We start from the raw sequence: 13192 nt of genomic DNA, 5'->3' as shown, positions 1-13192 counted from the left end.
TACCGTTCCATTTTTACCAATTAAAAAAAAAATGGAGTGATACATGCAGTTTAGTCACAGATTATAAGTATTTACTAATATTATCATCATCTATATAAATGGTAGATTTTTTATATACGTTGGCGGGATAGTGGTGAAGGGTGATAAATGAGAATGGAAACAGGCCAGCTTATCATGATTTCGTTAGGAATTAACCATGACAATTTCCAGGCCCGCATGGAGGTCGACCTGGTTGGGTATATTGCTAACAATGGGATTCGATTACTAACGATTCCTTTCCTTCCCATGGTAGACGTTAGGTGGTAATATGACCGCAAGCAATGAGCTTAAGAACGCGTTAGTGCTATATCTTGAGAGGTTAATGTCAAGTGCGGTAAGTCCAGTCTAGCAGTTGATTGATGATGATAGTTCAATGACCCGTTTTTATAGTTCCGCATGAAAAATAATAAAACCCATTTTTTCTTTGTCGCAAATTATTTTCGGCTTCTTTGAAAGTTATGAGATACATTCATTCTAGTAAAAAATATTAATAGACAAGCTAAAGCATATCATAGATGAAGAAATTAAATGTATCGAATCTTTTGTAGTGATCGTATTTGAAAATAAAAATGTGAAAGCGTACGTGAAAACGGTGATTATTCGCGAATATTACTTAATGGGTATGTATAGAATTTATTCAATTGTGCAATTACCATAGACAGATTTTCTAGTGGCTACTATGGAAGTTATATATATATATATATATACTAGTACATACCCACGAATTTGTCCAGGAATAAAAAAATTGTCTATTTTCCATTTTAAGTGTATCGTATCAAGTTTCATGACTAGTTGAGTTGCTAAGGTACTAAGAGGCAATTAATTTTTCTTTACCTATACCATCTTATACTTAATACTTGTTATAAATTGTGAAAGCGTGTTTCGTTTGTTACTACTTGCATAAATCATCGTACCCCGTATTTAGAATGGAGGACATAGGCCACTTTTTATCCCGGTTAATTAATGTCTCGGTCACGTAGACGAAGTTTCCGGTAATGCTATGCTACACTATTATTTGTGGTAATAAAATCGTGAGGATCGAAACGCCTGTAATTTATTTTCACAAAAATTAGCTGGAGAGTAGAAAATGTTGCTGATCGTTTATTTGAGCGGTACAAAAAACAGAGTTTTTTTTTAATGAAATTTATTCCTTACAATTATGACATTTACTGGTATCTTAATAGCTACATTAAAATGCATATCTGGTTCTTATGTCTTCAAGTTTCTTTGACACTTCAGCAGGTGTACGCTCCAAGTCTCCTGCAATAGCTTTCTGTTTTTCTGGATCCAGCGAATTGAACTGTTCGCAGAGATCTCCATCTATTACATTCTAAAAATAAAAAGAAATGTGATAAGTGCTGTGAAAGATTACAAGGAAACTATATACTAGCATTATCATAAAAAATAAAGGTATATATTATAAAGAGTTTTTAGGAGATGAAAATCTATTTACATAGATAGATTAGATCCAGTTAAAAAACATGCAACATATTTGATCGTACAACTCATTTATAGAGTATGAACGCCACTCACGAGAACGTAGTCGTTAAAGTGCTATCATTGGGGGGAAAGGAATTGTTAGTAATGGAGACTGTGAACCCCATTACTAGCAATATACCCAACCAGGTCGATCTCCTCGCAGTTCCCCCTGGAAACTATCATGGTTAATTCCTGATGAATTTTCATTATGATGGGCTAAACTGGCCTGTTTTCATTCTCATCTATCACCCTTCACTGGTGCTCCGCCAGCGTATCAGGTTAGCGCAGGCGGGGCGGCTACCATACCATTTTCACCCATAAAAAAAAGTGCTATCATTGTACGTTCCAAATACTACAGGAGCGTTATACGACGCGCCCGACTCTCAGGGACGAATCCGGCGGCAGCGGCGCGTGGCCTGCCAGTACGGAAAGCTCGCGCGTCGCCGCTAACCGGTCCTGCTCTCTCAACAGTGTAACACAGCCAACAATATATTATCGATAGCTGTTGACTTACTGTTGATGCCTATATTTCTAAATATTGTACTTAATTACTTTATACATTTCAAGTAGATAAGTAGCAACTAAATACAAAATTTCAAATTGTTACAGATTTAGTAATAGGTGACAATTATAAATAACTAAAAAGATTCTGTTTACATGTTAGAACTGCATTAAGAATGCTTCAATTAATTACAGAGAATTACTATTACTACTTATCAACATGAATAATGTAAACTAGGCATAAAACCATACAGAAATACTAATATTGAATATCTCACCTTTACTGGATAATAGTAACTTCTAAATGATAAATGATCGCGACCGCATAGAGGTGGGTTTTCACTTCGCATATGCATTTCCAAGTGTTGGAAGAAGTCATGGTCTTCTCTTGATGTGAAGGGAAGTAGTACTCCAAGGGATCCACTCACAGTAGCATAGAGGAGGGCTTCCGAGCCACCAGGAATTAGTGTTGCTCTTTGTAGTGATGTCACAGTTTCACCAACATGGAAGTTTATGACTATTTCCCCTTTTTGTGACGCTCCATTTAGAAGACCTGTGGAAAATATATAATTGTAAATAAAAAAAAAAATACAAGTTACATAGCCAAGTAACAACCTGGCTGTCAGATTGGAAAGTAGAATCATTTAATAATATCATAAGTCTAGCATGTGTGAATTAAATGTTATCATCATATAGCGAAATTTTAGTTTGGTATATAGAACTTAGTAATATTTACCTCTGTCCCACAACGCCTTATTTCCTGTAGGGTCTTCATCAACATCATCTGATACAGATTGTGGCAGTCTCATTACAGCAACATTTCCAAATTTATCTGACATTGCTACTGTGTCGTAATCTAATATACAACTATTTGTGATCCACCTCGGGTTTGTGTCATCTGCGAAAATGATTAATTGGTTCTCCCGTTTTTTGTATTTTACACATAATACTGATTCTTGAACATCTGACACATATATTCTTTGGCCAAGGGTTTTGATATCTGCTATAAGGTTTGGAATATGTCTGTTCTCGCATTTTCGTAATAGTTTCCGTCTTCCAATATCATATAGTCGAAGCATACGACCCACTCCCGCTAAAAGCTTGCCGTTGAATGCGGCTACCGCACCAGGATATTCATCTATGGGAGTCTTGTGGACTAACTCTAATTTCCCAGTATTTCCATATATCTGTAATTAAACAAGCTTTGTTAATACTACAATTGTGAAAGTTTAGTTGGATGTTTGTTATTTAATTATACATGGTGGAAAAAATAAAATGACATTAAAAACAGTTATCCATCTGTTGTATATCACATCAGTGTATTCTACATTTTATTAATTTTTTACGAGACAAAGTAGCAGATTACAGCAAATATTTCATTACATTACAAATTAATATACATAAGTGCATATTTACCTTATACACATGCAAACTGCCTTCTGAACAAGATCTTGGTGAAAGAATCATATCTTTGGCAACTCCGACGACTAAGTGTGGTCGTGCGTGTTCAGCATGCGCGCTCCATCGTACAATACACATAGATACTGCTGCTTCATTTTGCTCAAGTGGTAATTGGAACAAAGTGTTGGGCTGACCGCCACCCGTTCCCATGTCCACAACTCTAATTTGTGACGCCCACATTCCTAAACAACAAAGATATTTTTAAATAGTTTTTGTAAAAAAGAAACTTTTTTTTAAATATACAAATGTAGTACATACTTTTTAAAATTTGTTTCCCAAACTTGAATCAAGTGACTCACAAAGAGATCACCTGGGATTAACGTAGGGATTTTATATAGCCACATCCGATTAGAGTCAGTATGCTTAAAAACATCTTCTGATCTTGCCCAGAGAATGTGGCTATAAGGAACATTGAGTAAAACATCAATATACATACCGGCTCCAGCTTTTGGTGATGAAAATGTGTTTTCAGGTAATACATCGGATAGAAAAGCGTCGGCCATTTCATTAGCGAGTTGTTGTTCTTCTGGGCCGCCACCAGCAGCTGCCTCACGCATTTCTTGTGCCATTTGGATTCTAATTTAAAAAAATATTGGTTAAGGTTATTTATACACTTTTAAAATATATTGTAAATAAATTTGAAATCATTATTTAATCAGAACTGCAGGTATATCAACATATTTGTTTATTAAGATACTGTGTGTTTTAAGTTATCATCACTATAATTTATGGTATTATTTTAAATGATTACAGTAAATTTTTGATATACATTACCTTCTTTGCTTTTTCATCTCTTCCGTATAAGAATTATGATCAGTTTCCAGTATAATTATGTGGTTATTTTCAGAATTTATTACAAATTTTCTAGGAGTATAATCTAATGGCAAATATGTTTGATTAAAAACAGCACCTAACTTTTCTAGTGCCAAAATTCTAAGTGTGTTAGAAGAGATTGCCACTATACCTTCCGCACATTGTTCTGTAAATTGAAAAATATAATTATTATCGTTTTCTTAGTTTTATTTCGCATCTGCATATATATTAATTAGTATGTAAAATATTTGTTTTAAGGTAGGATGATACAACCTAATAATTTTAAACATGATTAAGTAACATATACAAATATCTTTATAAACTTTCACATTAGTAGTAGGATTAAGGATCTTTGTCCACGACATGGTTTTGCCACCTTCACAGTCTAAGCGGCTCCAGTTTGACTATGGAATATGCCGAGTCCAACCTCTACCGCAAGTGGGAAGTCGGTCTGCTCTGCGACGTCGTGGGCACATCACTGCATAAGACAGCTACGCTCCACCATCGCGAGGCATCACCGGAAGGCGATACCACGCAACACGTCGGATTAACATGACGATTTTGATAGATTTTTACCTGAACTAAATCCTGCAGCATATTCTAGGCATTCATATGACAGAGGTGTCAGATGAAATCTGTTTTGATAATGGTATCCAAGCCACGTTCTCGAGGATACAGCTAATACAGCCTCATTGGCTTGGACTCGTACTTTAAACAGTTTGACTGGTCTGGATCCTAGGTATCTGGAACAAATATTACATACTTGTAATAAAATTATAAATTAGTCACTTATAATAATTCTGTTAATATTTGGTACCTCAGATCTGGTTAATTAATCGTCAATGTATTTCAGATGAAACACGGAGCGAAAAAGTTGACATCATTGGTGAATATCTATGTTCTGCCTTGCAGGGAAGTAACAGAACAAAGGGCAAAAACTATGTTACTTTATTTACTTTTAAACTAATCAAAGTGTGTGCATACCTTGTTCTTGTGTCAGCCAAGTCACCACTTACGGAATCTAAAGTGGTCCTTAGTAATACACCATTGCTCAAGCCAATATTAAGATGTAATGCTGATTTAGCTCCAGATTCAAAGGGTTGCTCAACTATGCATAAAGATTCTGCTGCAGCAGGCAATGCTTGCATCGAACGTGGCGACAAACAATCCTATAAAATAATGTTTTAGTTATATTCCAGAAACATTATTAACAATATCTACTTTTATACAAATTAATTGTATCAGATAGTTTAAGAATAACGCATTTTTTGGATGTTGTAATCATAAGATGATCAGTGGTGTCCTTTTATCATCATTGTATCAATACTAGGCATAGTAATAATTTTCTATAAAACAAGTATAATCTGATAATAGTGGCAAATTAATATTTCTTACCGATGGATCTAATGAAATTATTCTAACAGTATTATCATTCAGTCCAACTGCTAGAAACCATGCTCTCTGTTCACCAGTAGCTACTGAACCCAATGCCATACATGATACATCCGATGACAGCTTTTTTCTCTCTGTATATTCATTTAGTTGGCCAGTCTGAAATAAGCAATGAGTTTTAGTAACTGTGTCTATAATTGGTAGATAGATTTGATTTCAAAAATAATATTTTTGTCCACGACATGGTTTTGCCACCTTCACAGTCTAAGCGACTCCAGTTTGACTATGGAATATGCCGAGTCCAACCTCTACCGCAAGCGGGAAGTCGGTATGATCTGCGACGCCGTGGGCACATCACTGTATGAGACAGCTACGCTCCACCATCACGAGGCATCACCCGAAGGCGATGCCACGCAACACGTCGGTTTTAAAGGAATTTATTTATAAATATTTACTTACAGGATCCATTTCAAAATAGACAAGTTCGCCACCAGTCAAAGCTATCACAACCTGTCTCTGATTGACAGCACATTTGACAATTGACTTTTTCCCTGGCGCTTTCCATTCATTGACGCGTTTATCAGCACGAATGTGTCTTATGCCATCAGGGTAAACCTGAACAAGAGCGTCATTGCCCAAAGCGTGGCAACTGAGCGTCGGCGTTGTACCCAAAAAACCAGAATCTGTTACTTCTTCAACTGTCTCGCCGATAGAGAGCACGAGTGTAGCGTTTACGAATGACACAATGATGTAAGAATCATATTCCTCTGTAACCAACAGAAAAGATTCAAGATAATACAAAACCGATTAGCTATTAAAAAAAAATATTTCCTTTCATAACAGCGGCTCCAGTGAAGTTAAATTTGAGTCCGTTGCCTACCTGTGCGATTGTAGAAACCATCTCAATTTGTTCATCGCCGGATAGTAGATTCTGAAAAGAAAAACCACTGGTGTTTATGTATGACAAACAACCAGGGTTTATTAGTAACTATTTCATATTTGATAAAGAGGGGCCTTCATAGGTGGTTATTGTGACGTCACGGTTTATCAGTAACACGGACCAGAATTATAATCATTAAGCCCCAATCATTACATATGTCAGTGATGAGCCATTATCCTACTATAAATTATTCTTATAACTTCACATTTGATGGATTTAAATTTTATCTTTCTACTTTATATATATCATATCTCCCTATATAAATAAATTTTATATTAGCAAAGGACTTACCATCCTTATGGCGTCTGACAGTCCATACGGCATTAGGTGAGCCTGGTAATTCTGAGACAGCCATTTCTGCCACTTCTAAACCATGTCTTAGGGCTCTTATAGAAGATCGTGGGCCGCGTCCACAAGCTAAGTAAACCTGAGGTGTATCTTCACCTGCTAAATCAGCCACATGACAAGCTGTAACAAAAGTTAAAATGTTCAATTTACAAAATAAAGTATGAGATGAATTATTTCAAAGTTATGCAAATACATTATAATAAAATAGGAAAAACGTGTTTACCTAATACAGGAGACAGTGAATCCAATTCATCAACCAATACTAAATTCCTGAGAGGTCTTGGTGCAAAGAAGAAAGTATCACCTTCTTCTAAAGGCATTGCTGAACTGAATTCTGGTTCATCATCTTCATCTCCCAAATGAGCAATTTGATATAAAAAGCTGGAAAATAAAGTTTATGAGAGTTTACATTTTTTATCCAACTATACTAGTTTCTGCATATAACATTTTACTATATTCACTGGAAATCAATTGTGCATCTCATATCAGTGTGCACTCACCCCATAATAAAGGGAGGACCTTGGTTCAGAGATTGCTTCTATAGCATGTGTAAAATAAATGTCAGCTTGGAATAATCCATGCTCACAGGCTTACATGCATAAAGGATTTTAGTTACAAATATTTACTTACTGGTTGCCAAATTCAGAGGCCACAAACAAAAAACCTGTTTTTAGGACACACATAGAAGAGGCTACAGGTACTGTGTCAAAATATTTCAACTTTATCTCAGTTACCATGTCTTCATCAGTTTCTATAGTTATTTTAAATATGTCTCCTTGTTCAGTTTGTGCCAAAAAGAAAAACATAGATTTTGTTTTGTGAGTAGCGGAGCAAACAAATATCATGCCTCTTTCAGGATCATCTAAATCATTACGCCGCCGCGGTATCGGACATCTGATATCATGCTGGTCACCCAAGTTTTTGTATGTGAGATAATTTTCAGAGCAGATCAATACTCCAGATGGACCATCATTGCCGCCTGGGACAGTTATAAGGAAGTTTGCGTGTTCTTCTAGTGGTTCAGAATATTTCCTTACTACATGATTAAGTCCCAAGTCCAATTCATAAAAAGTCAGAGTCTGTTGGGTTTTTTGAGCTGCTTCACCTGTGGGTAAATATTTTTATGAAATCTACTGAAAATACAGACAATTATGATGAAGTGGTAGGTAAAAAATCATACAAAGAGGATTTGACGTCACTGTCAATCGGAAACACGGACCTCAAAATAATCATTAGTTTTGAAGGAAAAATATCCAAAATTGTATATGTAAAGGGAATTATTTAATAACTATAATACAAAACATTACAAAAAATACTATAAAATACATCACAAAATGTAAAAAAAAAAAAGATTTTCTTTGAAAATGAATAAAATAATTATAATAATGATTATTAAATTTACCAGTAGGATCACTGTCAGCATCTTCATAATCAATTTCCAGACAAGCAAACATTGGGTTCTCAAAGCCCACATCAACACCCACCATGTGGTACACCAATGTGTTGGATTTATGTGCTTCTAGTGGAGATGAAATTGTCAATCTAGCCTCAGCATCTCTGTTCAATATATATACTAGTTTCTGTTTTTCAATGGCACCTAAAATAATTTGGTAATTACAACAACATCATACATGATATGTAAGATAGACAATAGTTTATGTAGGAGTCATTCACTAACTGATATAGGAATCAGGCTTTTGGCACTATATCTCCGTTTAAACTATAAGTGACTTACTGTAAAAATATTAAAGAAATACATTGTTTGAGATATTAATGTACTTTAAATTTTTTTTATACAACATGGAATGGGAAACAAGATGACAAGACCACCAGATGGAAATTTGTAAATATGGCCTTAGGGATTATTAGTAATGGAGTCTAATATTAAAGTCCATTGCTAACAATATTTCCTATCAGGTTGATCTCTGTAGGGTTATCCATGGAAACCATTAGGGTTAATTATTGTTGAATTAGTCATGATGGGATACTTATTTGCCTCATCCTCATCTATGATACCTTACTGGTGGCCTGCCAGAGTTTATTGACAGTACCAGCAGGGTCAATATTTAATGTAACCCATTAAAAAAGGTGTGTCATTTCTGCGGACTAAGATATTAATGCCACACTTTTAACTGAAATGTAGCTATGGCTATAATCTAATTTTATCTTTTTTTTATCAAGTAAACTAATAGTTTTACCAATCATAACAGCTCTGCCTTTCGGATCAATAGCCAAGTACTGTCCAGGTACAATTCTTCTGCATCCCGATTTACCAAAGGTCTCTTGATGAACCTTTTCTAAAATATTTTTGGCAGGTATGTATTCTAATATAACAATACGTCCCGAGTCGGAGCCAACCACAATGTAATCTGTAACAAAAGTATAATAAGAAATTGATGTTTTCTTTTTTATGGATGATAATGGAACGTAAGCCTTGCCTGCGCTAATGGTATACACTGTGTGGGGGGGCACCAGTGAGGGATGATAGGGGAGACTGGAAAGGTCAGTTAGTCCATCATGATGAATACACCTGGAATTCAAGACAGTTTCCAGGGAGGACTATGTGGAGGTTGACTTGACCGAGTACATTGCTACTAATGGGACTGGTGGTCTGCATTATTTAAAAACCCTCCCCCTAAAGAATTGATGTTTAAAATTAAGCATTTTCATTATAATTTAGACATGGCATCTTATGCAGTAGTACAGCCTAAAAAATGGCTAAAATTTATGAGGCCATTTATAACCTATGATTAGTTTGGATTTAATTTATTAATAACTTTTAAACCAGGTATGTATTAGGAAAAACTAATTTATTATTTGAATTTGTAGCTAGAATTTGACCTAATATAAACGAACATGATTGTGCCAATTCATGATACAACTAAGCAATCATAGAGATTACTAAGAGCGACACGCTGGCTTATTATCTTTGCATCTAGTTATACCACGCAACCAGTATATGTGGATGCATGGAGCAAGACGATGCAAATAAATATTAGTTGGAAATGAGGCATTTAATTATGATACAATCGTACTGTAAAGTCACGTGAAGATTGATCTCATTACTAAAATTTGGGTCACCTTTAGGTTAGGTTAGGTTAATAATATATAAAGAGACGCCGGCCGGCTATAAAATAAGTGTCCAATAAAACCACGTGGTTGATTAAAATTTGGAATTTTATTTACCTTTTGTGCCACCAGTGAGACGGAACGACATCATAGAGCGTACTACGCCGAATATTTCCACTTTCATCAAAGTATGAACTTTTCCTGTATTAGGATCTGGACGTAGAAGCTCCAATATCTTGCCACGAGAAATCACTATTTCTTGCTGTTTAGTGCCAGAAAAGTTCCCATGCACGGCGTGGGTAATGGCTGTTGAGCCTTGTAAAGTTAAATTATATAGATACATTTTGCCGCTTTAACCAACTCCTGTAACAAAGTTATTAAGGTTATTAATTTGAACAAGTTAAGATATTTTCGAGTCCATTGTTTGAAATCAATTGTAATGCCTGTAACTGACGAAAACAGAGATAATCTAGTGTTTTCGAATGGGTAGGCTTGTTATTTTAGCACTGATATTACGACCACGAACGATATTATATTATTCGTGGAGATACCTCTAGTGCAAATAATAATATAAAACAATATTAAAAACAAAATGAGTTATTATTTTAATCTCACCTTCTGAAAAAAGTAGTAGATTGCCGCAATGCGGCCTGATTTTATTTTCAATTACAGACGTAAAATTTTGTGAGTGAGAATAAGGCAAAATGGCGGAAGAAACGAATGCCATTTCAAGAACACAAAATGTATCCGCACCGCTGACCAATCAAAAAGGAGTATTTGTAGACATGGCGTCGACTTTTATAAGTTTAGTGTTGCCATTTATTAATTTTTTAAATATAGATAAATACTATAATTGCCTGTAGTTAGCGCCATCTTTTATTCAGTAGCTGTTTGTTATTTACTTGAGGAGACATCGCTTAAAGAGAGTTTTATGAATAAGATTTAACTATTTATCAATAGATGGCAATAAAGGTTGTTTTCGATTTATAATAAATTGCCAACCTCACCTTCACTATCGGTATATGCTGGCAGGATTTCAGTGAGGGTATAGGTGAGGGTGAAATTTAGTCAGTTGGCTTTTCATCACGAATTAATTAGGATATTTTTAAAATTCACAAAATCAATAATTAATTAGTTCACAAAACTACTATTGACATTGGCATTGTACCTACATAAGGCACCTAGTAAATGATTGAATGTTAGATTTCGTGAAACCATGCTCCTCTCTGTAAGAATATGTGGAAGTGGCAGTGACAACGGTGTTTTAGGAAATTGAAATGGTTATGTACTTTAGGTATAGGCCAACTTGTAAATCACGACCACTGAAGTATTTTCGAGTAGAAATAATTAGTTTATATATATTTTTCACCAACGAAATAGTTAATCTATTCTTACGAGTAACGTTATTCTTGTTGTCGTTTGAATATTTTTTCTATATTATCCCTATATTTGCTATATAAAAAAAAATAGTTTTTATTTTGGTTTTTGTGTTGTATTTGTCAAGAAGTTTGCATTCATAGTAATTTCCAAAACCGCTCAATTAATTTCAATTTAATTTTATGTCTATTGTTTGCTCCCATTTAATCAATAAAAATTGTTACAATATCTATTTTTGTTTTATTCCGATAAGAAAAAATGGAACCGATAGGTGGCGGTAGCGGACGAAATAACTTTTGATGGTTCAGATAGACAATAATGCGTTTCAGAAATAGGCGACGAAACAAACGGACTGGGTGAAACTCTTAGATTATACAGATCTCTATCTAAATACTCTTGTCTCCATGCAAATGCTTTGAGAAAAGCGGGTCAACTTTTTTATACGATTTTGCGTGATAAAAAGTTCCGAATGTTTTCCTTATAACTTCTATATTTATTTTGTTTTATAATTTTTGCATGTTTTTAATGCGTAAAAATATTTTTTTTATTAAATAATTAAATATAGATTCGTCAAGATACATTAAGTGCGTAAGTAGATAGACCATTGATAAAAAAAAACGAGTCAGGTAATGTGATAATAAGTTGACCCGTTTTTGAGAATTAATGCTCTGTCTATATAATCTAAGATAAAACTATTTTTTATAATAATATCTATGTACATAGGTAGTACAGTAGAATCTAGATTATTCGAATAAAATAAAACCAGAGGTATATCATATAATTGAAAATACACATAATCGATTTCAAAGTCAAGTCAAACAATAATTAAATTTAAATATATATATTTTTTTACTATGTAAAGGGCTTTACATACGTCATTTAGAAAATGCGATATAAAAAATTACGAGTTATAAAGATAATAGATTACATAATACCTATTTATCCAATATATAATACATATATATAATAATATAATACATACTATTTCTAAATCGGTAATTAGAGACGTGAAGAATAAGTCCAAATAAACGAATATTCGAGTAATGGATGTTCGGATAATTGAGATTCTATTTTCACGTTTAATTACGGTGTGTTATTTGACGTAAATTTTTGACGGTACAGGCAAAGTCGCAGAATATTTACTAAGAAATATAATTACAGGATGAAAATAGGTCTTACCGGGTCGAGCTAAATAAATCTTTAACAGCTACTTGATATGATTGTAGAGACAGAAGTTTAAATTTAGAAATCGTCAACAAAGAAGTACTTTGTCATTATGTTCGTCATATTGAATAAATGGGAACACCTGAAGATTGTTCTGTGGGATTTAAAATTCCGATACGTATTTGTGTACAATTGGTGGAGGCCTGCTCCATTGTGGCGCGTCTCGCGTCTTTTAATTCTATTTTGTGAGTGCGCCGGCGGCCAACGGCTCACAGACTCACAGGCTCACATCACAATGTATCCGCCATCCATTTTGGTAAGTCGGTAACGATCGGCGCACCTGAGTATTCGGAGTCATTTCGGTATTTTGCTTCGTGCGGCGATCTCTTGATCTTTGCATAATGAAAAATATTTTAGAGCCATTGACGTCAGATAGGTATTTAAGCTGACATAATAGTCTATTTCGAATTTGTTTTCTGTGAATAGAAGTTTCATAATTCTTAAATGGAAAAAGGAAAACTATCAAATTAATATTTTCTTATTGAAGTTTATTACTTAATGAGTGATGTGATCTAAGAAACGAATATTTTTCATATCAATGATTTTATA

The 13192-nt window shown here is 34.4% G+C and overlaps 2 protein-coding genes across 3 annotated transcripts in view; one reads left to right on the top strand and one right to left on the bottom strand.

Moving 5' to 3' along the window:
- Positions 1–13192, top strand: part of LOC113521293 (WW domain-binding protein 11) — a 328701-nt gene that overhangs the window by 19422 nt on the left and 296087 nt on the right. The window lies entirely within an intron of this gene.
- On the bottom strand, positions 1161–10815 carry LOC113521196 (splicing factor 3B subunit 3). Of its 2 annotated transcripts, XM_026906657.3 has the most exons (17): positions 10658–10815; positions 10160–10405; positions 9172–9342; positions 8376–8570; positions 7604–8078; positions 7197–7354; positions 6917–7093; positions 6145–6452; positions 5689–5844; positions 5278–5462; positions 4870–5036; positions 4255–4459; positions 3917–4056; positions 3436–3662; positions 2756–3206; positions 2298–2572; positions 1161–1369 (listed from the first exon to the last, which is right to left on the bottom strand). In XM_026906657.3, the coding sequence occupies exons 2-17, from the start codon at positions 10383–10385 to the stop codon at positions 1229–1231; spliced, it is 3657 nt and encodes a 1218-aa protein (XP_026762458.2). In that variant the 5' UTR covers positions 10386–10405; positions 10658–10815; the 3' UTR covers positions 1161–1228. The 2 variants fall into 2 exon arrangements, with proteins under 2 accessions (XP_026762458.2, XP_026762459.2); XM_026906658.3 differs by lacking the exons at positions 1161–1369; positions 2298–2572; positions 2756–3206; ... (4 more) ...; positions 5278–5462; positions 5689–5844 and adding an exon at positions 6566–6616 and having other exon boundaries at positions 6315–6452.

The sequence above is a fragment of the Galleria mellonella genome, unplaced genomic scaffold (assembly GCF_026898425.1).
Source record: "Galleria mellonella isolate WM207_F2 unplaced genomic scaffold, CSIRO_AGI_GalMel_v1 utg55, whole genome shotgun sequence".
Taxonomy (NCBI): Eukaryota; Metazoa; Arthropoda; class Insecta; order Lepidoptera; family Pyralidae; genus Galleria; species Galleria mellonella.
The sequence above is the reverse complement of the archived record's forward strand: the minus strand, read 5'-3'. Positions and strand labels throughout refer to the sequence as shown.